General features: G+C 49.8%; 1 protein-coding gene across 4 annotated transcripts in view; it reads left to right on the top strand.

Moving 5' to 3' along the window:
- Positions 1 to 508: 508 nt before the first annotated feature.
- PRRX1 (paired related homeobox 1) overlaps positions 509 to 22,724 on the top strand; it is a 72,504-nt gene continuing 50,288 nt past the window's right edge. For all 4 annotated transcript variants that reach the window (XM_054587789.1, XM_054587787.1, XM_054587790.1 and 1 more), the window contains exon 1: positions 509 to 766. In XM_054587789.1, coding sequence (XP_054443764.1) covers positions 526 to 766 — 241 coding nt within the window. In that variant the 5' untranslated portion in view covers positions 509 to 525. The remainder of the gene's footprint in view (positions 767 to 22,724) is intronic.

Raw genomic sequence — 22,724 nt, 5'->3', positions numbered from 1 at the left:
AAAAAAACCCACTTTGATTCTTCTCTCCCACCCCTTCTCCTCTCTTCTTGTGTTTGCCTAACTCCCCCGCCCTGCTGGCCTCCCCTCTCCTCGCTCCCCCTTACTATTATTTTTAGTGTGTGCGTGTGGACGCTTTTGGAGAGGTGGAAGGGATTTTTTTCCTCCGGACTGGAGCGGAGGGTGACTTTTTGATTTTATTTTTTGGTGTGGATTATCTCTTTGGATCGCGCCGGACTTGGCCTCAGGACGCAGCCGGGGCTGTCAAAGGCTGGTGGTGGTGGAGAACGCACTGCTCTGCACAAGGGTCCCCCGCCCTCTTTCCACTTTTTTTTTTTTTTTTTTTGGTGCTTCCCCTCCTCTCTCTCTCTCTCTCTCTCTCACTCTCTCTCTCTCTCTCTCTCTCTCTCTCTCTCTCCACTCCCCCCTCTCTCTTCCCCACTCGGCTCCTCTCCCCCCTCGCGCCCACAGCGTTTGGTGTTGATTCGAGCGGGAAGAGGGGGGTGGGTGGGATCGGAGGGGGAGACCATGACCTCCAGCTACGGGCACGTTCTGGAGCGGCAACCGGCGCTGGGCAGCCGCTTGGACAGCCCGGGCAACCTCGACACTCTGCAGGCGAAAAAGAACTTCTCCGTCAGTCACCTGCTAGACCTGGAGGAAGCCGGGGACATGGTGGCGGCGCAGGCGGACGAGAGCGTGGGCGAGGCGGGCCGGAGCCTGCTGGAGTCGCCGGGACTCACCAGCGGCAGCGACACCCCGCAGCAGGACAGTGAGTAAGGGGCGCAGGCCCCCGGGGCTGCGTGTCCCGGACCAAGGGGGGGATCTGGGCTGGGCGGCTGGAGCCCGCTCGGGGCCGAGGGGAGAAAGTAGGGGACCCGGGGAGGTGGCAGCAGTGGCCGGAAGAAGGGCCGGTCACAGACGGGAGGGGGGATGAGAAAAGGAGGGCTCCGCTGAGGGCGTCGCCGGGGCAGGCGCTGGAGGGGGACTCCGAGGCCCCGCGGTCGGGGTCAGGGACGCTGCCCGCCGCGGACTCGGGCCGAGGCCGCCTGGGCTGTCCCTCCGCCCCGGGCGAGCACGGCGGCCGGATCCCCCGTGTGGAGGCGGCCGGGCTGGGAAGGGGGGTCAGAGGCATGCAGACTCGAGGGGCCCGCCCTGTTTGGGAAGGAAGCGGGTTAAAGACGCTGAGTCAGGGCGGCGTGTGCGGGTTCGGGGACAGAGGGGACCGAGGAGGCGAAGGGCGCCGCGCACAGGAAGCGGGACCGGCACGGCTCCGGGGGCGCAGGGCTGCGGGGGCGCAGGGCGCGCGGGCTCCCGGGCCGGACGTGCGGGATGGGCTGCGCGGGGGCGCCAGGCCAGCCTCCGAGCGGCCCTCTGCCCCCTGCTGTCGCCTCCACCTGCGGGTGGGTCGGAGACCCAAGCCGAGTCAAGGGCCCGAATGACCCCTACGGGGTGAAGCCCAGCTTCCGACCCGCAAGATCCCGCGCAATAAAGATGCGCGGGGGAAGCGTGGGCTCCATTGTTGAGCCCGGTGTCACTTTGGAGGAGCTTTCCCTGTCGGCCCCAAACCTCCAGAAAACTCCACCCAGGGGCTCCCTTCGCTGTTCTCCCCGCCTGGTAGCGCGCCCCCAGGGATGTCGCCTTGAGTTATTAACCGTGCCCTCAAAACGTGACTCCAAGTGTCCCGACAGTCCCCGAGGCTGTAACCAGACCTGTCACCTCGCTCATCCCCTGCGACACGGGGTTGGATATTTCCTCCTTGGGGTCTGCAAGAGCCTGAACTTGGCTGGAACTTTTCAAAACAAGGCTGATCTCTTTCCCTGTCACTATTTGCCAAAAGCTCTTTTGTGTTTGAATTTGAAACTTGTGGAACCAGGTATTCTGTGATTAAAAAAAAACCAAAAAACAAAAACAAAAATATAGCCACTGTCAGACTCTCTGAAAGTAGACAAAGCAACCGGACCCAGAAACAGCGGGAAGCGAGGCCGGCGCTAGGGGTGGGAGCCCGGGCCGCGCCAGAGCCGGCCCTAGCCCTCTTCCTTGGTCCAGGCCTGGGCTCCCTCACTGTATTTTAACCAAAGTCAAACTGGGACCTCTTCCTCCTACCTACGTGCTGAGGCAGAGGGCGATGGGGAGTCTGGCCTAACCTGTCACTAGGGAAAGATCGACCACTCTGAGGAATTAAGACCCGGTGTCCCCAAGTGTCCCAAAGGGCTAGGCACACACCACGCCAGCAGGGGCTTTCCTGTGGAGGATACTGGTGCTTCACGCACCGGCAGCGTTGTTTGTGTGAACACTTTGAGCTCCAAGAAAATGCACTGCAAAGTAATACCATGATTTTTTTAAAAGGTTTGGGTTTTTTGTTTGTTTTTTACTAGAGAAAATTTAAACATACAAAGAGTAGGGAGAATAGTATTCCGCATTTCCATTTGCCTGTTGCCCTGCTTCACCAGTTCTGCACTCTCTGTCCTGGTGTCGCCACAGCTAGTGATCAATTGCAACATATATAACTATTCTGAGCCCTGTAGGCTGGACTCACGGCAGAAAACAGAGCCGTGAAGAAACTGCTGCGTAGGAGAGCAGGGTGGGGCAGGCGCGAACAGCCAGCCCCAGGAGCAAGCAGAGGGCACTGAAAAGCAGACCCGAGGCCCAGGCCGCAGCAAGCCCAGGGCCCAGGCAGGCTGCGGAGGGCGCAGGGCACTGCGGGGCTGCAGAGCCATTCCCCTGGTTTGGCTCCCAGTGGGCGCCACTAGAAGGGAGCTCGGGTTAGTGGTGGCCTCCTGGTGGGTGCTGAGCTAGGATGGGCCGAGGGGGCTGGCAGGGAAGCGCCCCAAGCCGAGGTGGCGGCAAGGCCCCCCGCGGATCAGGAGGCGCCCAGAGAAGGCTCCTGAAACCCAGCACTTTCGGGGCTCAGGCTTCGCTACGCATATGGCATCTGCAAGCGCGCAAGGACACGAAAAGGGCAGCAGCAGCGGGTGGAGTTGGGGGCCTTGTTCTGAGGCAAAGGGATAAGAACCGCGAGAACCTGCCTGTTTTATCACTGAGCACGACCCGAGAGTTTCAGGGGGTAAGAGGCCTAGTGGGGAGTAGACCCTGGAAAGGAAAGGGAAGCTCAGAGCCCACTCAGAGAGAGGAGGACGCTGAGGAAGGATGGTCAACAGTTATAGAAGGAGGTTAGAAGGAGGTCGCAGAATGCAGAGCTAGGTGATGGGGACAAAGTGACGGCCGCCTGCCTCTGGGAAAGTAGCCGAGAAAACACACACACACACACACACACATACACGGCCAGGGGCCTAATCTAACAGATAGTGGTTGCTTTTAGAAATAAGGTTCCCTCGTCCTTCTCCCCACCTCTGTAATGGAGAATAGGAGGGTTCAGTAAGTTGCAGGACAGCAAGTGTCCAGGAAGACTTTTGTCCTTGGTGCTAGTCCTCCAGCAGGCGTTGCCCAGGAAGCTGCGGTGGGCCTCCTATGGGCTGGCGACGCTGAGTTAGAGAAGAGCGGAGCCTCCAGACAGGGGACGCGAGCTTGGGTCTGAGCCGCCAGGGGCAGAGGCCTCCCCGAGGGCCGGGCACGCCCTGCAGCCTGCTGGGCGCCCACTCCCGAGCGGGAAAGGGAGATGGCCTCTTTTGGAGAGATAGGGGAACCTTCGGAGACAACTTTTACTCTCCCAGCTATACAGAAACATGTCCTTCCTAAATTTTATTTTGGGCTGAAATTAGTAAAACAGACTCCATTTACACCTGCAATTTTCAATCATTAATGTTGCAAATTTTCAAATGAAAACCTGGGTCAACCTTGGCAAAGAGGAGCTCCGCATCCTGTCCCGGGTGAGGGCTTCCCGCCGATCTCCCACACCCTCAGCCCCGGAAATTCTGTTTCCACCGTTGGCTGAGATTCACTCCGCTTCTCTGTAGAACGACTTCTTTCCTCTATTACTGATTCTCCCATCCCGCGAGTTTCTCAAACTTCTAGGTTCAAATACCTTAAGAGTTTAAAGAAACGGTTCTGTAACACTGTCAGGAATGCAGTGGCTCGTGGGGGAGTGCGGTGCGCGAAGGGGGGTAGTGGTAGGTGGGGGCAGCCGTCCGGGAGAGGAAAGAGGAACAGGTCATAAACCAGGCAGACCTACTCCTGGGAGGACGGTGCATCCCGCTGTCATTTCTTAATCTGCACTTCTGCAAACTCTTAAAAAAAAAAAAAAGAAAAAGAAAAAAAAAAAAGCCTGCCTTCCACGTTCCCAGCCTCTAAATTAGTGAAACCAGATTGTCCTAATAAGACCTTTTGTTGGAAACACATGTAGTCATAAAAAGGTAGACGGAAAGTCAATTAGACACGCGCGCACACACGCACACACTCACAGGCCGGCGCTAAGTGTGTACGGGGTGCAGCTGGGGCCCGGCAGCGAAGGGTTGCAAATGCGGCGCAGAGGCCCAAGAAATTGGTTTGTCACAAAGGCAGAGGTGTAAACTGGGCGCAAAGGAATCGCTGGCCAGTGCCTCGGCCACACACTCCGGGGCCCACCTCCACTAGCTGCTCCTGGAGAAAGATATGCCCCGGGGGACTGGGAACACTCTCTAGGCGCTCCCCAGTCGGAATTCGCACCAGAATATCAATTTCCCTGGAGGCTCGGCATTTGCAACGCCCATAGCGCCAGAAACTTTCTTATGGGACGCCACCCTGGGACCCTGGAGCCAGTGCCGGCCCTCAGAATTTGGCCTTCAATTATCTAGACTCAAGGGGGAGTCAAAATGTATCGTTCTAAGGGTAGCCTGGGGGAAAGACCACCTTAAGGGAGGCAGTGAAATCCAGGATGAAAGAGGATCACTGAGTCCCCAAAGTCCAAGATCAAGCGCAGACAAGAGGTAGCGAACTCTGTGTATCTTACATGCAGGGGCAAGGGCTGGATGGCCTCGATCTCTTAATCAATTTTGGAGACACTGACAGTCTAGTGTTTCCCACCGCTTTGGAGCCAGAGACCGTTTGGAGCTGGAGTGTCAGGAAGGTGAGCCTCTAAAGCCGGAGGTCCCCAGCTGCCAATACTCTCGGCTCCAGGTCCCCCACATTTAAAAGACAGTCGGCGCCTCCACCTTCGTTTCTCTGCGGAGGCCCCTTCCGAGACTCTGGAGCGCCTCTCGCATAGCTCAGACGTCGCCCGAAGCCACCAGCCTTGTGGTTCCGCGACCTCGTACTTCCCGGCGCGCTCGGGTCAGAGAGGAGCGGCGTCAGACGGGCAGTAGAGGGTCACACGGGTCCTTGCAGTTTCTTCGCCTTCCCAGGGCCTCATTTTAAATTTTACAACCACAGTGAATAAATCATCTCCAAACCAACAAGAGGTCACCCACCCACTCCACCCCTCTCCGCCTAAAACACCCCCCAGCAACTTCAGAACCAAGGGTACCTTCCTGCCCCACTGGCTCCGAACCGAGTTTTGAAAGTCGTTCCCGGCCAGCAGCCACCTCCTTTTTCACATTTAAGTGGCATCAGTAGATTGTCAAACAGGACGATTCCTAGACCAATTTGATTCCCACTTTAAAAGACGTGTTTCTTTGACAATTCCTCCGCTCCTTCAGCGCCCCACCGAGACAGACCCCCAGTCCCGGAGAACCTCCGCCGCAGGGGCGCGCGGGCCGCGGGTATCGCGCCGCCGCAAGTCGGAGCGCGCGCGCCGACCCGCGCCGGCCTCCCGCTCCAGGCCGAACGGTTCGCAAAATGCGTATTTCTTTTCTACCCTGTCGGAGAGATGGAGTCAGCGGAAGACTCGGGAGGTACAAGGTTTACAAACCCAGGGAATCTCTGGAGAGGAGAGAAGACTTGCTTTTTGCTTTTGTTGTTGTTGTTTTTCCCCCGTTGCAAGGGGTGAAAGAGGGTTTTAGGAAGGAATTTCCCCGCAAGAAAAAGTGAAACGGGGGATCAGCACCCTCTATCCGAGCCATTCTTAAAGTCACCAACAGCGTCCTCGGAGTATTCCCCGAGCTAGAGATCCGAGGCATTTACAGGAACTATTTGATAAAGGGGCAATGCCGGGCGGCCTCGCCGTCCAAACTTTTACCTGTGCGCGCAAGCTACTGTGATCGCTGCGCGCTCTCTGTGTGTCCCGCGTTTTAATTTGATGCGGGGCCGAGCCCACTCCCACAGCGTGGGTGTCCTTTACCTCCCTTTCCCACAGTACTGGGAGGATGCATATGTCAACAGCATTATTATTTGTCCTCAAGGATTTGGATTCTTGTAAAATCGAATAGCTTGGTGAGCAAGCTAACAAACACCGGACAACCAGCAGACTCAAACAGCAATAACAATATCAACGAAGTGCCACGGCCTCCTTTTCTCTCCATACGCTGTTTCTTATTAAATCAATCCATGCGGGGATTCATTGACGAGCCATCTAAGGAGGGACAGGCGTTGGTGTTCGTGATCGGGGTCAGTGGTTTGTTTTCCTACTGCAGAAGCTTTTGAACAAGAAAACTTCACAATAGTCTGAGTCTTAGTTGACTCTTCCTGTCATTTGCCTCATTTAGTGGGGCAGCCGCAAGGAAGTCATCGAACAGAGAATTATGGGCTATCGATTTTAGGTGTAAGACTTAAAAAAAAAAAACAAAAATAAAACGACATTTCACTTGCCCTAGAACCACTTTTCTTGATGGGAAAGTATCTGGGAAGCCGATCAGAGGGGCAATGGCCACGCAAGGGACAGGAGGGGATGACAGCACAAAGCACGGTTGTAGGGGGGAGTTTTATGCAAGAAAATAAAGAAAACATGTCAGAACAGATCCATCACACACCCGTGTGGCTTCTCAGAAGAGTCTGAGGACACTCAGGCTCAAGGATTCCGCGGCCCTCAAAGCTCTCACACACAGGATTAGGGGGCTGAGTCCTGCGCAGAACGCAGACCTACCCTTCACTGCAAAGTAAGGGGGGACTGTGATTCCCAAGAACTGTGGGGCCTAATTTACCATTCGTGATTTCCCCAGACTCAACTCCAAATTAGAAATATATTGGCAAACTATGTACTCATTTGAATCCCCAAGACCTGAGTTATGAGAGAGGACAGGGACAGGTTCTATGTTGTCTGCTTTCATGCAGTTACTGGCAAGTGACTGGAAATCTCCTTCAGGGAGCTAGTGGCACCAGGCAGAGAGACTCCAGGGGAACTCCGGAGGGTCACGGAGCTCCCTGGGGCCTGAAGAGCCGGCGCTCTTAGCCTCTCACCTTAGGAGTAAAATAGGGCAAGGGAAAATTAATTCAGTAATTTAGCGAATTTAACTTTTAAAACAGAGCTCATAGTATCTTACATTTGAATGATCCCCATGTAGGGGTGGGAAAAGACGCAAATATCCCCAGACTGCTCTGTGCTTGGTCTCCCAGTTCTAAGAGCTCTGAGGCACAGCTCTAGGGTGGGGTGTATGTGAACTGACCAGGCAGGCCTCTCCTTACCTTCTCCAGCCTAAAGGGGGCGCATTCCTCCCAGGCTGGGCTGGGACCTACCCTGCCTTCCAAAACCCCTGGACTCCTGCAGGAAAGACAGGCCTGCTAGGAGACCCCTCCTCGCCATCAGCAAAAGATGAGAAATATCAATATCGTGAAGACGCCCCAGCATGAATAAACACTACAGAGACATGGAGATCGCTGGTAGGCAGTCTGCCTTTCTCTTTGAAATGACGGCGGTCTGGATTGCAGGGTGAGCTGGAAAGGACCGGAGGGGAGTGGCGTTAGATGACCGCAGTCCGCTGGTGCCTGGGTGCTATGGGGAAGGAGAGGCTTTGTCCCAAGGAGGCAGGCAAGACATTTCCGCTCACGAATGAATGCCCAGTGTTTGAGCAAGTGAGGCAGGTGAGGGACAGAGAGCTGGCAGTGTTGGGGAGGTGCTGCCAGGCCTCGAGGGGAACCCTCACAGCCCCTACAGCCTCAGATAAGGCGGAGCACCAGCCCCACCCCACCCCCTAGAGATACACCCTGGGGTTAGGGTAACCCTGGTCCCTCAAGCGAAGAACAGTAACCGCCCCAGTCTTGGGTGTGCCTGCAACTTGGACACCCAAACCTACTTCCAAACCCAAAATCAGACTCCTGGCCTCCGCCAATCCTCCCTTTTGGGGAGTTTCAGAAGACCCAAAAGACATACAAGGGTAAATTCTTAGCCCCTCTCTGGAAATCTTGGAACTTTCTACTCCTCTCTTTACCACTCTTTGACACTGGAGGTCAGCAAGGCAAGGCATTTCTGGGAGCAGCACAGTTGCAGAGCAAAAATTTTGTCTTCCTGGTGGAGGTGGTGGTTACTACATACCTTCCAAGATCATCTGAACTTGGGTGCTCACTACAAACAGAAGCGCAAGGCCAGGAAATTGCCTTCCCACAAACATTTGTCTGGGAGTGAAAACATTCACCTCATTCACTTAATTTCTCATCATTAGTCATGTCATTATATGTTAAAGGACCTCACAGTGCTGGAAGGTGGTGTAGTTATAAATAAGCATAAAAACAGACTGGCACTCTCCCAGTACTCTAAATATACATGGGAAGGCCAAATCTTTTCAAAGGGGATTCAGATATATGGCTTCAAGGCTAAAGGGCCCAAGTCAATCAAAATTTGAGCCAGGATATGCTAAGTTTAATCAGCTTGACTATGGGCAACGCAAAAGGCCTGGCCAGCACTTCTGAAAGAGAGAGAGAACCCCATTTTCTCAGTTTCCATTGTATTTATCCACCCAAATTCAGGCTAGTCTGCAAAGGGCTAGGTAGAGTTGGCTTGGGTACGGCAAATGGTGGGGGACTCTGTGCCCCAGCCTCCCGTCCGTTTCTTCTCTGCGTTCCCCATGCCCCAGCTGGCTGTCTGAGACCTCTGTGTCTGTCGCACAGAAATTGGTACCTGGAGGCCAAAGAGGCCCCCTGAGTGCGGCCCTGCAGGGCCCTTCCGAAAGGAGAGGGCTGTCGAGCTCAAGGCCATGTCAGGTACCGTCTTTTTATGCACTTTTCCTCTCTGACAATTCATTTTGTAACAGCCTGGAGTGGCTTCGTGGGAAATGAGATTTGGGGACCTGGTTACCTCTATCTGTTTTCCGGGAAACTTGTAAATACATGAAGTTGAAAGTTCCAAAGGAGGTACATGTTGAATCTCAACCTTTATAACTTTATGGGCACCGACATAAATCACCACTAATCCAACCTGGAGGGGACATCAAATAACCATGTACACTGTGACTTTCCCTTCCATTTTTACCACTGCTATTTCCCTAAATCCCCGTCTGGATCACAGCAGTCCCATCCCGCTGGGACAGCGGCCCACCGCTCGCCTGTGCTCTGTCCATGCCCACCTAGCGACAGCATGAGCTCCCATCTTGCGCGGACCCCCTTTCCCAGCTGGCCTGAGTTCCAGGCCCCTCCCCTCCCCTTCCCACTCCACACCCCCCGCCTTGCACATCTCCTCTAGGCCGCCCATTGCATCAGCCTTCTCTCTGGCGAGGCTCCCAGGGCATAGCTTCAAGGTCCTCTTACCATTGCAGACCCAGATAGACAGCTACCTTCCCACGTGGCATTTCCATTTGAACATCATAAAAGTGCTTCAACATCAAAAACAAGAAAACATGCCACGAATGAGCTCTCTTTCCCCAACCTGATCCTCTACAGCTTTTCCTATTTTCCTGCACAGCAACATGCAGGCGTCAAACTCAGACATTTCATCCTTGGCTTCTTCCCTTACACTGCTGTCCAGTCTGTCCCGGGTCCGGAGTTTACTTTTGACAATTGCTAGACTCCATCTCCCTCTTAAACCTCCAGGCAGCTGCCCACTGCTGCCCCAGCCTCTGAGGCGGCTGCTCTCCCTGCACTCGTGCCGGTCCTCCTCCGAGTGCGGGTGAGGAGCAGGGCGGAAGAGTATTTGTGGAACGAGTGAATGATGAACCTAGTATGTTCTTCCACAAATGCCCTTTTTAAAAAAATCCATGGCTCTTGCCTTCTTTAGAACTCACAGTTGCTTTTCATTTTTTTCTACATCAACACCAAATTATTTGTCCTGTTCTTTTTTCTCTTATCCCCCTTCATCATCTGCATTTCCATCCCTGCCCCGGTACCTGCCCGACACACACGTGTAGATCCCACTATTTCCCTAGAATGCGGGGCCGGGGGGCTGTAGCCTCCTATCTGCTCTTCTGACTTCACATCTGACAGGTCCCTGCTCCCTGCCCCTTCTGCAAGCTTACCCAAAACGCCCCCTCATGTGACACCTTCCTTGACTGCTTCCTCTCAGGCCCAGCCAAGTCCCGTTCTCAATGTGCTCTGTAGAGATACTCAACACCTCGACAAGCATTGCTTAGCTATTTCATAAATATCTGTGCTTATTCATTTATCCTGAGAATTTCTTAAGATTAGAGATTTTTGTTGGGGAGGGCTGTTCCACAGTGTAAATAGCTGAGCTGCCGTAAGCAAATAGGTAACTTTTTGGTATAACCTGGTTGTGCTGTTCTTAAACTCTTCAGCTTCAAATAAGTTTTTTTTTTAATATAAAAGTAACTTCAAAGTGCAATACTACTCATTTTAGGAATTTTTATGTTATTTTACATTGAAAAGTTTAAATAGGAAAGTCGTCTATATTTCAACTGTAGTAGACACAGTTAATAATTTGATGCTAAAACATTTCCTCTTGATTTTTACCAATTTTTTAATTAACATTCTTGATTATTGGTTTTTCTTTAATCAGTGGGGGGATTTTTAATCCCGTGTTCAAAGGTTGTGTTTCCCCCAAATTAAGAAAACACTCGAACATTTAACCGCACACTTTCCTCTGTTCCCGGGAGAATGGTGATCAGGAGGGACAGCAACAGAGTCCAGGGCACAGAAGCATGTTTTCACAGAGGAAGGGGCACTTATCGCAATCAGGAGCAGCGCATTTCTCTAGAGACCAAAGTATGTAGCACCTCAGCCCTTAGGTAACATGATGATTACAGATAAGATATAAATTGTTATTTCGAAGTCTGTTTAAAAATCGTTCTCAGGCAGGCTGAGGTTAAAACATTTGCCTGATGAGTGCAAATATTTTCTTGAGGGAAAAGTATTAACAAGTGATATGATATCTTGTAGAAAAAATTTCTTAAAGAGATGAATTAGGTGTATCATAATAATTCCTCTTTCCCCTGCTCATGAGAAAGGGGGAGCAGAGAGAGTAATCATCATTTCTGAGGATTCAAAACCACCCCTGCCCAGTCGCAGCTCCCGCCGGCCAGTCCTCACACCACCTGTTTCTAAGGCAAGAAAGAAGAACCGCCCAGCCAGCTCCCTGCTTATACCCAGATGTGCCGTTCAGCACCTCTAATCCTCAAGTTCAAGTTCAAGGAAAGACCACAGGGTGAATCCTCAACACATTTGAGAAATAAAACGTAATTTAGTTCATTAATAACAAAAACTGAAATCTGCAGTTTTGCTATACATATTTCAAAGGCTGACTCCCTTCTGACAAGAGAAACAGAATAATCTCACTGCACGTTTGGCTGTTAAGTGTCTGTTCTCAGCTTCCCTCGGAGAAAGAGACTTTTCCGGGTGTGGTCGTTTTTACTCAGAATGTATGGAACGCTACTTAAATTTCTATCTTTTTTTAATTTCTTTACTCCAACATCCTTCTTTCCCAGGGTGGTAAGAATATGTGTTGCCTGCACTGTTTCGGGGGTTTTCGGTTTTTGTTTTTTTAGTTTGGAGATTCTGGGCTACCTTGAATAGCCAGGAAATTGCAGCGGCATTTGGGTAGGCCTTAAAGTACCATCACTTCAGCTGAATTAATATAGTCACTGCTGGTTTCATTCTTTTCTCTGATTTTTTTTTTTTTTTGTATAAATGGCTGCATTACTTTGCCTTAAAGGATCAATAACAATAATACAAATGACAAAGTGAAATTAAATATGAAATTGCTTCATGAACTCTAAGAACATCTACCGATGGTATTATGTTTTAAAGAGCCAATTCTCAGAAGTCAGGAGGAATGGCATGATTATTTTCACTTTACAGATAAGAAAACTGTGGCTTGTAGGATTATATGGAGCTACCGTTAGGGGACTTGAATCTTTCTCTCCTGAGCCCATTTTAACTTTTTTTATTGTACCCCATGGCCTTCGATGTCAGTCCAGCTCTCTGAGATGCCCTATCATCCAGCAAAACAATATTAAGTTCAGCAGAGGGAGCCCGCCCGCCACTTGACAACGCCTGGCCAACATGTCACACAGCCTTTTACTCCCCCTGGTTTGAATTCTCCATTTTGAAGTGGTCACATCACTGCTCCACCGGGCACAGGGATGTAGGAGGCTGAAAAGATAGTGCATTTCTGAAAATATTTAGGAAATAACGGGCAGAACTTGCGTGCTTAGCATAAGGAAGCAAACGGAGACTTTTCTAAGTTATCATATCAAGTTCAAAACCTAAGAATACGTTTCAATACATGTATGCCCGGCCCACCAAAAGCAAGGCTCTTTAGTTTAGAGTTAAGGACATTAGGAGTTTCGAAGCATTTCACTTTCTATTCAGAGACCTCTGTGTTCATCTATGTTTGCACAGTATGCAGTGGACTGCCTTATCCGCGGTTTCAGTTTTAATTTCAGTTCACCGTGGTCAACTGTGGTCTGAAAATGCTAAATGGAAAATCCCAGGAATAAACAATGTGAGCCTTTTACATCGCATGCCGTGCTAAGTAGCGGGAGGATATCTCACGAGTACTGCCCTATGCCCTGGGATGTGAATTATCTCTTTGTTCAGCATCCACAGTGTTGATGTCACTGTCAGTCCCCCAGTAGCTGTCCAGGTGATCTGATCGATGGCCTGTGTATCACAGGGCTTGTGTGCAAGTCACCCTTACTTTATTTAACCATGGCTACAAGGTACAAGAATAGTGATGCCAGCAATTCAGATATGCCAAAGAGGAGCCAGAAAGCGCTTCCTTTAAGTGACAAGGTATGTATGTGTAGAGAAAAACAGAGTTTACATAGGGTTCAGTATTATCTATGGCTTCAGGCACCCACGGGGGTCTTGGAAAGCAACCCCCGTGGACAAGCGGGGACTACTATTCTTGCTGGTTGATGTCAGACAAATCTGTTGTTTGGAATAATGAGACAATGTAAACAAAGACCTCAGAACCCTACTTCCCTTCCCCTGGAGGCCCTCAGACAGAGGCATGTCCTTGGCCTGCCCCCACTGCCACACCATCTGTGACAAGGGTCGCTTATTCCAGGCTCAGATAGATATTCAATGTGGTTTCCCAACTGATGTTTAATGCCATTTAATGTCACTAAAATAGGGACAACTCCCATACTCCAAAAGTCACATTTTTCTGGCCTGCCATTACAGAGTGACTGAGTAGACATCCAGCCAGAGACTCAGGCCTTGTGATATTCAGTGACACTTCTAAGGCCACGCCTCAGTGCCTGGCAGAGCCGGGAGTCTGGCCCAGAGGGTCCTGGCTGTGATCACCTCTCTCTGGTCACCCTTCCCCTTGTTAGCATGAAAAGCAAGTGATACAAATCTACTTAAACTTTGAGATGGCACCAACCTTCCCTATTTCCAATTGCTTCATCCATTACCGCGAACTTCACACGGAATGAAAAAAGGCCTCCCCCAAGTTAGCCATGGAATTGAGTGGAGAAGATGGGGCCAGGTGTCGGGGCTTCTTATCATACACCTGACACAGTAGCCAGCCAGTCTCCAGGAGACCAACGCCATCCAACTTCCTCTGCAGCAGATTCTAACACAGCCCTGTCTTACCACCCCTCGGGGACTTCTGTGGAGTTTACTTAACTTTATAATGAATAATACTCACCATATTAACTGTGATTATACAGAAAGTCGCCATTGTTTTGCCAACTCAGACTTCCTAATCAGTTGAGTAAGATAAACATTCTGTCCTCAGTTTGACACATGACCCGCTTTGAAATCTGATAAACCTGGGAGATGTAGAGACTGCATTTCTATATCATGAACCTTCTGGGGCTCTTTATCATTATTATTTTTATTTATTTATTTATTTTTTTGCCACACACTTAACATTTAAATCTCCCTGGCACTCTTCAGCAATAGGTCAGCATGGCTAACACGTGCAGGGCGCGAAGGAAATGGATCACGTGGGTGGGGCATTTAGACACTGGTTCACTGCACCATCACATGCGCTCGCGTCTAGAGAAGCAGTTTACCATGGTCTTGTGTGCCTCATGCCAGAAAGAGGGGTCCGGTTCTGTCTTAAACACAATCTGTGGACATTAATCGGGGATTAGGGGTGCAGCTCTGCGGGGAGGATGAACTCTCACATAGGGAAAAGGGTACGTTTGCTAAAAATGCTGTGTGCGCTTTAGGATACTAGGTAGAGTCTCTAAATTGGGGGTGTAGGTAACTCTGGGTTACTCTTCTTTACAAAACTTGGTCCTTATTTTCTTCATCTCTTTCTCCTATGCCTCTCCCACATCTGGTTCATTTTTAATGATTGAGAAGAAAAGGGGTAAAAAAATGACAGACAAGCTGACTCTCTAATGTGCTTACAATCTGATCTTGTGTATCTTAAAGTGCGATGCCTGCTCCCCTGCATCGGAGTGAACGGAAGTGCCTTAAAATGCAGACTCTAGGCCCATGCCCCGTGAACACGAATCTCCTGAGCCCCCGCGCACATGGAATGCCCCAGACGATTTTTACATACTGGAAAGCTGGAAAACATTCACACCGGCCACATTCTCGCATGGCGATTGGTATGGAGGGGTGCATTTCCTTGTGCCCTCCGCGGTACCTCACGTGGTGCACTGTTAACTCCCCCACAAGCATTAGTCTTTTCAACCAGATGCATAAAGTTTTGAAGACAAGGGCAGAGAGGCAGACATTTGATACTTCAGAGTGCTTATCATGGTGCTATTTATGTTGCAGGCGGCTCAAGGAGCAGTTATTGGATAAAATAAATTCATGAACACACACGTGGGAGATAAAACCAGGGCCTGCACAAACCACTTACTAGGTGCCAGGCCCTGTTTTAAGTTTTCCACATAAAACAAAGAGAAAAGGATTGAGGCAATTATCAGGGATTGTAAAAATCTTACATCTAATTTTAGGTAATCATTATATCAGCTCTTATTCTAGAAGAAAAAGCACATGTCAAAGAAGAGGCAATCTATCACACAGACACGAATATTTGCAATTTAACTTGAGTTTTGAGTAAGTTTTCAGATGAAAGTATGCCACATTTAGGAAGCGATATAGTTCAGTATTTTGTATGGTCCTTTCTTACAAAGTCCTTCCTTACTTCCTGATGGCTGATAAAGCAGTTTTTCTGATATTTCTGCAATTTTATTGATTAATCTTCTATGTGGTTTGAAAAAGCCAAGTTTTAATTTCCCCCGCTTTCAGACATTGACTGGGGGGAAGGTTGTATTTGAAATCTCAACCTAACTTTTCCACATTGGCCATGTTTCAAGATACATTTATTCCACAAGTGGGGTACTAGGCTTGGCACACGCTGAAGTTCCGTCGCAAATATCTCCTTTTAAGGTATGTTCCAGGGGCTTTGTCCTAAATGGGTTTTCTATTAAATATCAGGCTTTGCTTTTTTTCTAACGAAGTATATGCAATTCCTAGATTGCTGTCCAAAGGGTGTGTGGGGCTGGGGCTGGGGCTGGCCTCTTAAATACAGAACCACTGAACTCATTAGAAAGGAACTCCATGTAAGAAAGCAGGGTTAGTGTGATTCAGGAAAGCCCAGAGCGGGAGAGCAGGAAAGGAGGACCCTGCTGGCATGAGAAGGGGCCAGAGCCAAGCGAGAGGCTTTGCTGGAGCCACGTCTCAGCAGAGACCACGGCTGAGTTCAGGCCTCCAGTCCATCCGGGATCCTTTTGCGCGTCACAAAACACCGTCTTTGCTCAAGGGGCTTATGATGTCACCTGGACCCCCTTGATGGAATTACACCTGCACAGTTCACAGTTAGCTGTTGTGTAGTTTGTAGGTAACCATTTGTGGCGCGCACCGGCGGCGCGCCCAGGGGAGCTGTGTGGCTATGCTCCTGTGAATCTTGTCGTTGCAAAACTGAGTGCGTCAGTAGTAATTCGCCAAGTGTCATAACCCCCTACTTGCAGAGGCCGGCCTTGGCTGTGATGGTCCCAAAGCTCTCCCTGCCAACTCCCCTCCTCAATGAGTTTTCCTTTGAAGAAACATTTACCAAGGACAGCGGGGCTTCCTGGTTTAAATACAATTTTCTGAGTAGCAAGCTTAGCACTTCCTTAGAAAGATCATTCCCCAGGTGGTAGCGACTTCTGTAATGTAACTGTGAAGTGTGATTCTATTCCCATTAACCCAGAGGAATGCCAAAATGTTTGTCAGTGAGGTAACAAAGAAGGCTTCTGGGTTAGCAAAGGGACCAGGGATTAGTTTCTGTATTTTTTTGTGTTTGGCCCTGAGGCTCAAAGATGACGATCCGTACTCATCTAGTGCCCCTGAATCTCAATGGGGAAAGGTGCTCAAGAAAGAAATTAAGACGTACTGAGCGCCTGTCACGACCAGGCACTGTGCTGGGTGATGTACACTACTTATGTTGTGCGGATTTTCACAGTGACGTTCAGGGCAGGCTGTTGTCTCCCCTCCCATTTACAAACTGGGCTTTGAGATTCAGAGGAGGCTTAGTTAGCCCCTTGCCTGAAGCTTCAATGCCGGTCCGACATGTTCCGTTGCCCTTTCGTTGACCCTCCAGTGGCAGGAAAATTGGAAGGAGATGATCGAGTGAAATGGTTTTTCTGTGACGTTTATTCGGTGGAACACAGAGCTCCTGTAACTGTAGTATTGGGATTACAAATAAAAACATGCAAATAATCTTTCAGAAAATTTTACCTTCACCAAGAATAGGCCTGATGGCACTGGCTACTTCAATGACGGCTGAGCAGCAAATTACAGGGCTCAGTGAACTTGAACGAGGGAGTGAGAAGACGGTGCTGGAGATGAAAGTAGGTGAGCCAGAGAGCTTTCCTGATGCTGAGGAGTTCAATTTCATCATAGCCCTGACCTTGAACATGCCACCCAGCTCCCTACGCAATATTCCTATGAAATTGGAAAAATAGCAATACGTTTTTGACAAGTCCATTGAAGAGTATTTCTGACAAGTCTGATCTGGTTGTTTGGAACTGGAAATTTATTTTTCCCAATGCAATGTTGTAAGTGGCAATTAAGTTCCCAGGAAGCTTCCAAAAGGCTATTCAACGTATGACCTAGGTGAACTCTAGTGACAATGGAAGCGGCCAGAGCGCCGCAGTAGCAAACAGCTGTAGCGGCTCAGTAGTGAGGAGTATAAGGATGTCGTCCACTCTTTGTTAGTGTAGGCCCAGTGCTGGGGAAAGTTAGAACTAGATGAACTTAGTCTCTGGACAGCCTCCTTCAACACCCGCCCTGGCCCCTGCGCTCCTCCCTGTGTCCTCACGTCCTTCTGTGGCATGGTCACGTGGCACGGTTCCTTCTCGAATGCCACTGAGGTTTTGGCGCCTTGAGCATTCTCCTCAGCCCCTTCCTAGAGGCCCCAGGGAGGAAGAGGAATGCCTAGAACAAGAGCTCAATGGGAAACACTGTATGGAATGGCTGTCAACTGGGTGTTTATAAACACTCAGTAAACCCTGGACCTGCCATGGTCCCATCTTCTGGGATTTGCTAATAAGACAGAGTTGGAGATTTAAGTCTAAATCTGTTATGATTGCAGGACAGACCCCATTCCATTCCCTTTCCCCCACTCATTGTTTTCATGTTTGACAAACAAGCATCAAATACCCAGGCAGCAGCCACTACCCTAGCTTCTGGGAAAAATACAAATGGCTGCTGCTTTCCACCATACATACCTCTGGGAAAGAGAGGCCATCAACATGGAAGGTACCAACAGCTCGATAAACAATTTAATTAGAAACAACGATGAGTTCCAGCGAGGAAACAGAACAGGCTCATTGAAGCAGGACAGAGCTTCCCAGGCAGCAGCAAGAAGGGCAAGTGCAAAGGCCCAGACATACGAACAAACAAGATGTGTCTGAGGAAGAAGGTCAGTGTGACTGGAAGATAGAGAGTGAATGCAGCTTCGGAGATGAGGTCAGAGACCTACGGAGGGGCCAGGTGACAGGGACCTCGAAGGGCACAGTGAGGAGCTGGGCTTATGTTCTAAGTGTGATGGCAGGGGACAGGAGCCCGCTAGAATAGGGGGTGAAAGAGGCCTTGCCCGGAGGACTGGCCCAGGACCCACACTCTCTGAGCCTCATCTTTTCTGTGTTCCTCACCCAAGTTTTCTCTTAAACTCACAGCCTTCCCATGGCCGGGTCCCGGGTCCCTGGGAGCAGTCGCCACAGAGGAGAAGGAGTTGGGTGGATGTAGTGGGGTGTGAATGGGAGCAATTTTTTTTTCTCGAGTTTGTTATTTGAAAAGATAGAGCCTGTAATTCAGGTACTGTCTATAATTTGCCCAGAAAGGAAGGGTTCCGTTTTAAGTTCTGCAAAAGCAGCCTCTTTGTAATTTAGCAAAACATCAGGAGGCAGCATTGCTACCAACCACAGTTCAGCTCTGTGAAGACTTGGCGACTGCCAGGCCTCCAGAAGTGATGTGTGTGTTTCCTGGGTCACAGTGCCTCACATATATGTGCCTGCAGGACACAGCCAAACAATCACATAGTCGTCACACCTCTGGTGAGCTGAAATCGGAACTTTGTACCCACCACTGGCCATTCCACAGACAAATACTGTTTACAGCGCTGTGCCAGGCATTCCAGCAGGTACTAAAGAGGCCGGGAGAACCAACTGCCAAATTCGTGAGCGGAGTCCCATCGGGCCCTCACAGAGCTCACCTCCAGTGTGATTCTAACATGCCCGACCCTGAAATCATCAACCCTCCAAGCCTGTCATTCAATGGTACCCCAAGCCACAGGTGGAACCAGCTGAGTTGTGACAGCAACCCCAACCCATTCTGCCTTCCCTCCTGCCAGCCTGTTTCTTGGGACATTTTGTCTCACAGGAGCTTGGTAGGCCTGGCCTTGTAGTTCCTCACAAACAGAACTTTCTATGACCCGAAAGTGATTCCAGACTGCAGGAAGAATTTCTAACCTGTAAGAAGCCAGTAGTTGGAGGACCATCAGGAGGAACTTTGAATAGGCACCTCTTGCTTTCAAAGATTTCCAGCCCCAAATTCCTGAAGCTTGTAGCACCGTGAGAGTTAAGAAATTCCTTACTAGCTCATCTTAGTGTTCTAAATCTTCCAACATTTTCCATGATAGTTCAAGTGATTTGGCAAATGATAAGTAACAGTCAGCACAAACTGAGAATTATGCAATTGAATAAGCAGATTGTACAGAAAACTGCAGTATTCCACAAGAAAAACCGGACTTCATGTAAACCAGATCTGGGACCAACACGGCAGTCCCCTGACTTCCAGGCGCCAAGTCACAGACAGTCAGTTTATTACTGTCTTCGCACAGGGAAATTAATCCTTATTTTCCCTGAGGCTGAAATATTGGCTTTACCATAGGACTTACTTGAGGTTTTATTGGGTTTACTTGTCTTTTCTTCTGAGCTTCCACTAATGTCTTCGTTGAGAATCTGAAAAAAGGAGCAGAGGAATCGGGTCGGGATAAACCAGTTCACACCAACTGAGGGGGGTGCCACCAGGCCGGTGCACATCTGGACACAGAGGACACGGAGGCAGGTGTGGCTGGCCAAGGTCGGCTGCGGCCTGGGGCCCCTGTCAAAGGGGACTGCGGCGGGGCAGCGGCCACAGCGGGCGGGCCCGAGCCAGGGGAGCCATGCAGACCAGTTCGCGGGAAGGTAATCTGGGGATCACAGAGCTTTGACCCAGACTAGGATGTCCAAAGAACATTTGTTTTCATAGATGAAAAAAAACACTGGACTTCGGAATCAAAATCACAGAATTCCATTCTGTGCCTATGTCTGCCTACGTGTGCCGCTCTGAGCCTGTTCTCTGCCCGCAAAGGAGAACAACATCGTCTGCCTGGCTGTTGCTTTATCACGGAGTTGAGGGGGCACAGTACGGAAAAAGGGTGTCCATGGTTGGAGGTCTGCACACCGTGACCATAAAACTCTACCAGAGGGTAATAAGGCCATGGGGATCCGGAGGGGAAAGTTTCCATCCAGAGCAGGAGGACAGGAGGGAAGACTTCGTGGAAGAGGCTGCCTTCTGCCTTTGAGCCAGACATGACATTTTTTGTTGGTTTTCTTTTTTTTTTTTTGACAAGACAGAATATTGTGAGCTAACAAAAATATAGATAATCAGCAAGCAAACGTCACATGGACATGTGCCTGCTGAGTCCCGCAGGAGCCCTGCCGAGCGGGGGCGGAGGCCAGCGTACTGCCGCGGCCGCACCTGACTCGCTTCACTCGCAGCAGTTAGAAACACGGACCTGCGCGTCCGTCCTGAAAATCTGGCACCTTTCACCAGCATTCAGCTCGCTTAAAAATCATCTGAAACAACATGACTTACTAAAAAAATAAAACTGGTAGAATTTTAGGTAAGCAAGGGTTCAAAAAAACAAGTTGCTGTTTGTGATCCAGATATTTTTTTAAAATATGGTCTGGTGGGGGGAGAGTGGCAACTTGGGAAAAGGGCTGGATGGGGACCAAACATCCGGGGGGGCGGAAGCGGGTGGGGCTGTACTTTACAACCCAGCTTTTCTCTCGGAGGGGCCAAGGTGGCGTGGCCAGGGGCAGGGGGGTGGGGTGGGCAGAGGGGAAGGAAGAGAACTCCTCCTTCAAACAACCCCATGGTTTTCAGCAGGGTCAAAAGTCTGAGGGTCCTGTGGTGCCTTGGGGACAGGACTAAGGAAAATGTGACTCGCCAAGGTCAGCGATTTCTGACACTTGTTCGGATCCTAGCCTTCGGGGCGTAGCTCTCTGATGAAAACAGAGGCAGAGGTGGCCTGAATAGATGACATTTAACATCGGGAGGGGTGGGGGTTGTGGGGGAGGGGGGACTGTGGCTGCAGCAGCTCGCGTGGTCCATTTCATGGGAAACATTTCCAGAACAAACAGAGTCACCTCTTAATTGCCTGCATGTGAATTGCCCACTGGGTGGGTTATTCAACAATCTGCAGTGGACGTGTCTAGCTCATACACCCTAGAACTCCCTCGCTCCCTGCTCAGAGGGAAGACACTTTCCAAAGTCACCTGGAAGGCAAGCCTAGATAAAATGCGTCAGAAATGTCTACCTCCTGGGTAAGAGCGAGTGAAGAAGCTGTGTGGCACTCCACGCAGAGACACAGGAGGCCTTTGACGACCGTGTGTTTTGGGGAACGGGACTCACATTCGCTGAGTACCTTGGCAATGGTCAGGGCTCGCCTGTCTCCATTAGTTAGACTTATCAAGAAGCGGTTGGACTCTTCCTCATCTACACCCCCAATGCAAGCCATTGACATTTTCTGATCACTGGTGGCCTCTTCTCTGAGTGACACAGCATTAAACAAAAGCATGATTCCTATGCTATTAAGAGCTCTTTGTAGGAAAAGGCCACCTTGACCATGTAGAATGTTGTGAGTGAGGAACAGTGCAAACCCTAAACAGGCAAATTTCAAACACCGTATGTGAAAGCTGGTTTCTCAGAACATTTTGGCATTGGACATTTCCAGTCTGTTGAAGTCCCCACTTGGTGAGCGCGACCGTTGGAGGGACGAGGTGAGACTGCGCACGTCCCTCTCTAGTCTCCTAAAGGAAATGTCTTTGGATGCTCAGGGGTACCTCATGACTTCGCTGCGTTCTTTCCTTTCTTGGCTGTTCTAAGCCAACATAGGAGACTCTTGCTCTGAGTCAGCAACTGAGAATAATGTGGACTTGGCATAGCCACCCCTTCCCTGCCTTGCTTGTCCTGTGAAGCCTCACCTTCCTTCCCTCTAAAATTAGGGTCACAGTACCGACCATCCAGGGTGGTTGCAAGCGTTCGATGAGACAATGCATCCAACATGGCTAGCCCTGGGCCTGGCATGTAGCAAATACCAAGTGGAAGCTGCTTTATAATAAGTGCTTGATCCTTATTTTACAATGGACCAGACACTGTGGAGTCCTTCATCACTCAGCCATAAAGACTGGATGGCTGTGTCCCTGAAATATTTGTAAACATCTGGAAGCAATTTAAGCTGAGGACACTTTAGGTAACTAAAGGGACTCATTCTTAAAATGAATATATAGTCTCAGGAGATTCTGGGGTCAAAGAGCAAGTGACCAAATACTTCTCAGTCCAGAAAGCTTTGTGAGGAGAGAGAGGGAAAAGAAAGAGGGAAAAAGGGAAGGGGCAGGAGAGAAAAAGATTTTGCTTAAAGCTGAAGACTATTTTGTTTGAGCAGCAACGCGTTGCTGACGGTTCAGAAGTCAACGCAGCCAGGCTCTAAAGCCAGTTCTTTGTGGGGTGACTTCTGTATTCCTCGTGATACCTCTCTAAAAATTATTCATTATAGTTTAATAACAATCATTAAATTTATTAACCTAGAGATCTTGGGAGATAAAACCTAAAACCCCCCCACTGACCTTGGATCGAGAAAGCAGCGTAAATTAAGAATTAAAGGAAACACTAACATTCTAAGTGCAATGCGGGTCAGAAAAATGTAATGTTACCCAGTGTTGATAGATATCTCTGGAAGTGGGCGATCCTTGTGGCAAAATTAAAGTTTCTGATTCTTTCTTTTTTTCTTTAAAATTGCTCTTATTTAACCAATCCATCTGACAGAGCAATTGGATTTTTAAATTTGATTTTAAAGGTAGCATAAAGACAGATATGTT

This window comes from Pteronotus mesoamericanus, unplaced genomic scaffold (genome assembly GCF_021234165.1).
Source record: "Pteronotus mesoamericanus isolate MK-2021 breed Mesoamerican mustached bat unplaced genomic scaffold, CSHL_Meso_final scaffold_1186, whole genome shotgun sequence".
Taxonomy (NCBI): Eukaryota; Metazoa; Chordata; class Mammalia; order Chiroptera; family Mormoopidae; genus Pteronotus; species Pteronotus mesoamericanus.
Note: the sequence above shows the minus strand (reverse complement) of the source record. Positions and strands in the feature narration are given on the sequence as shown.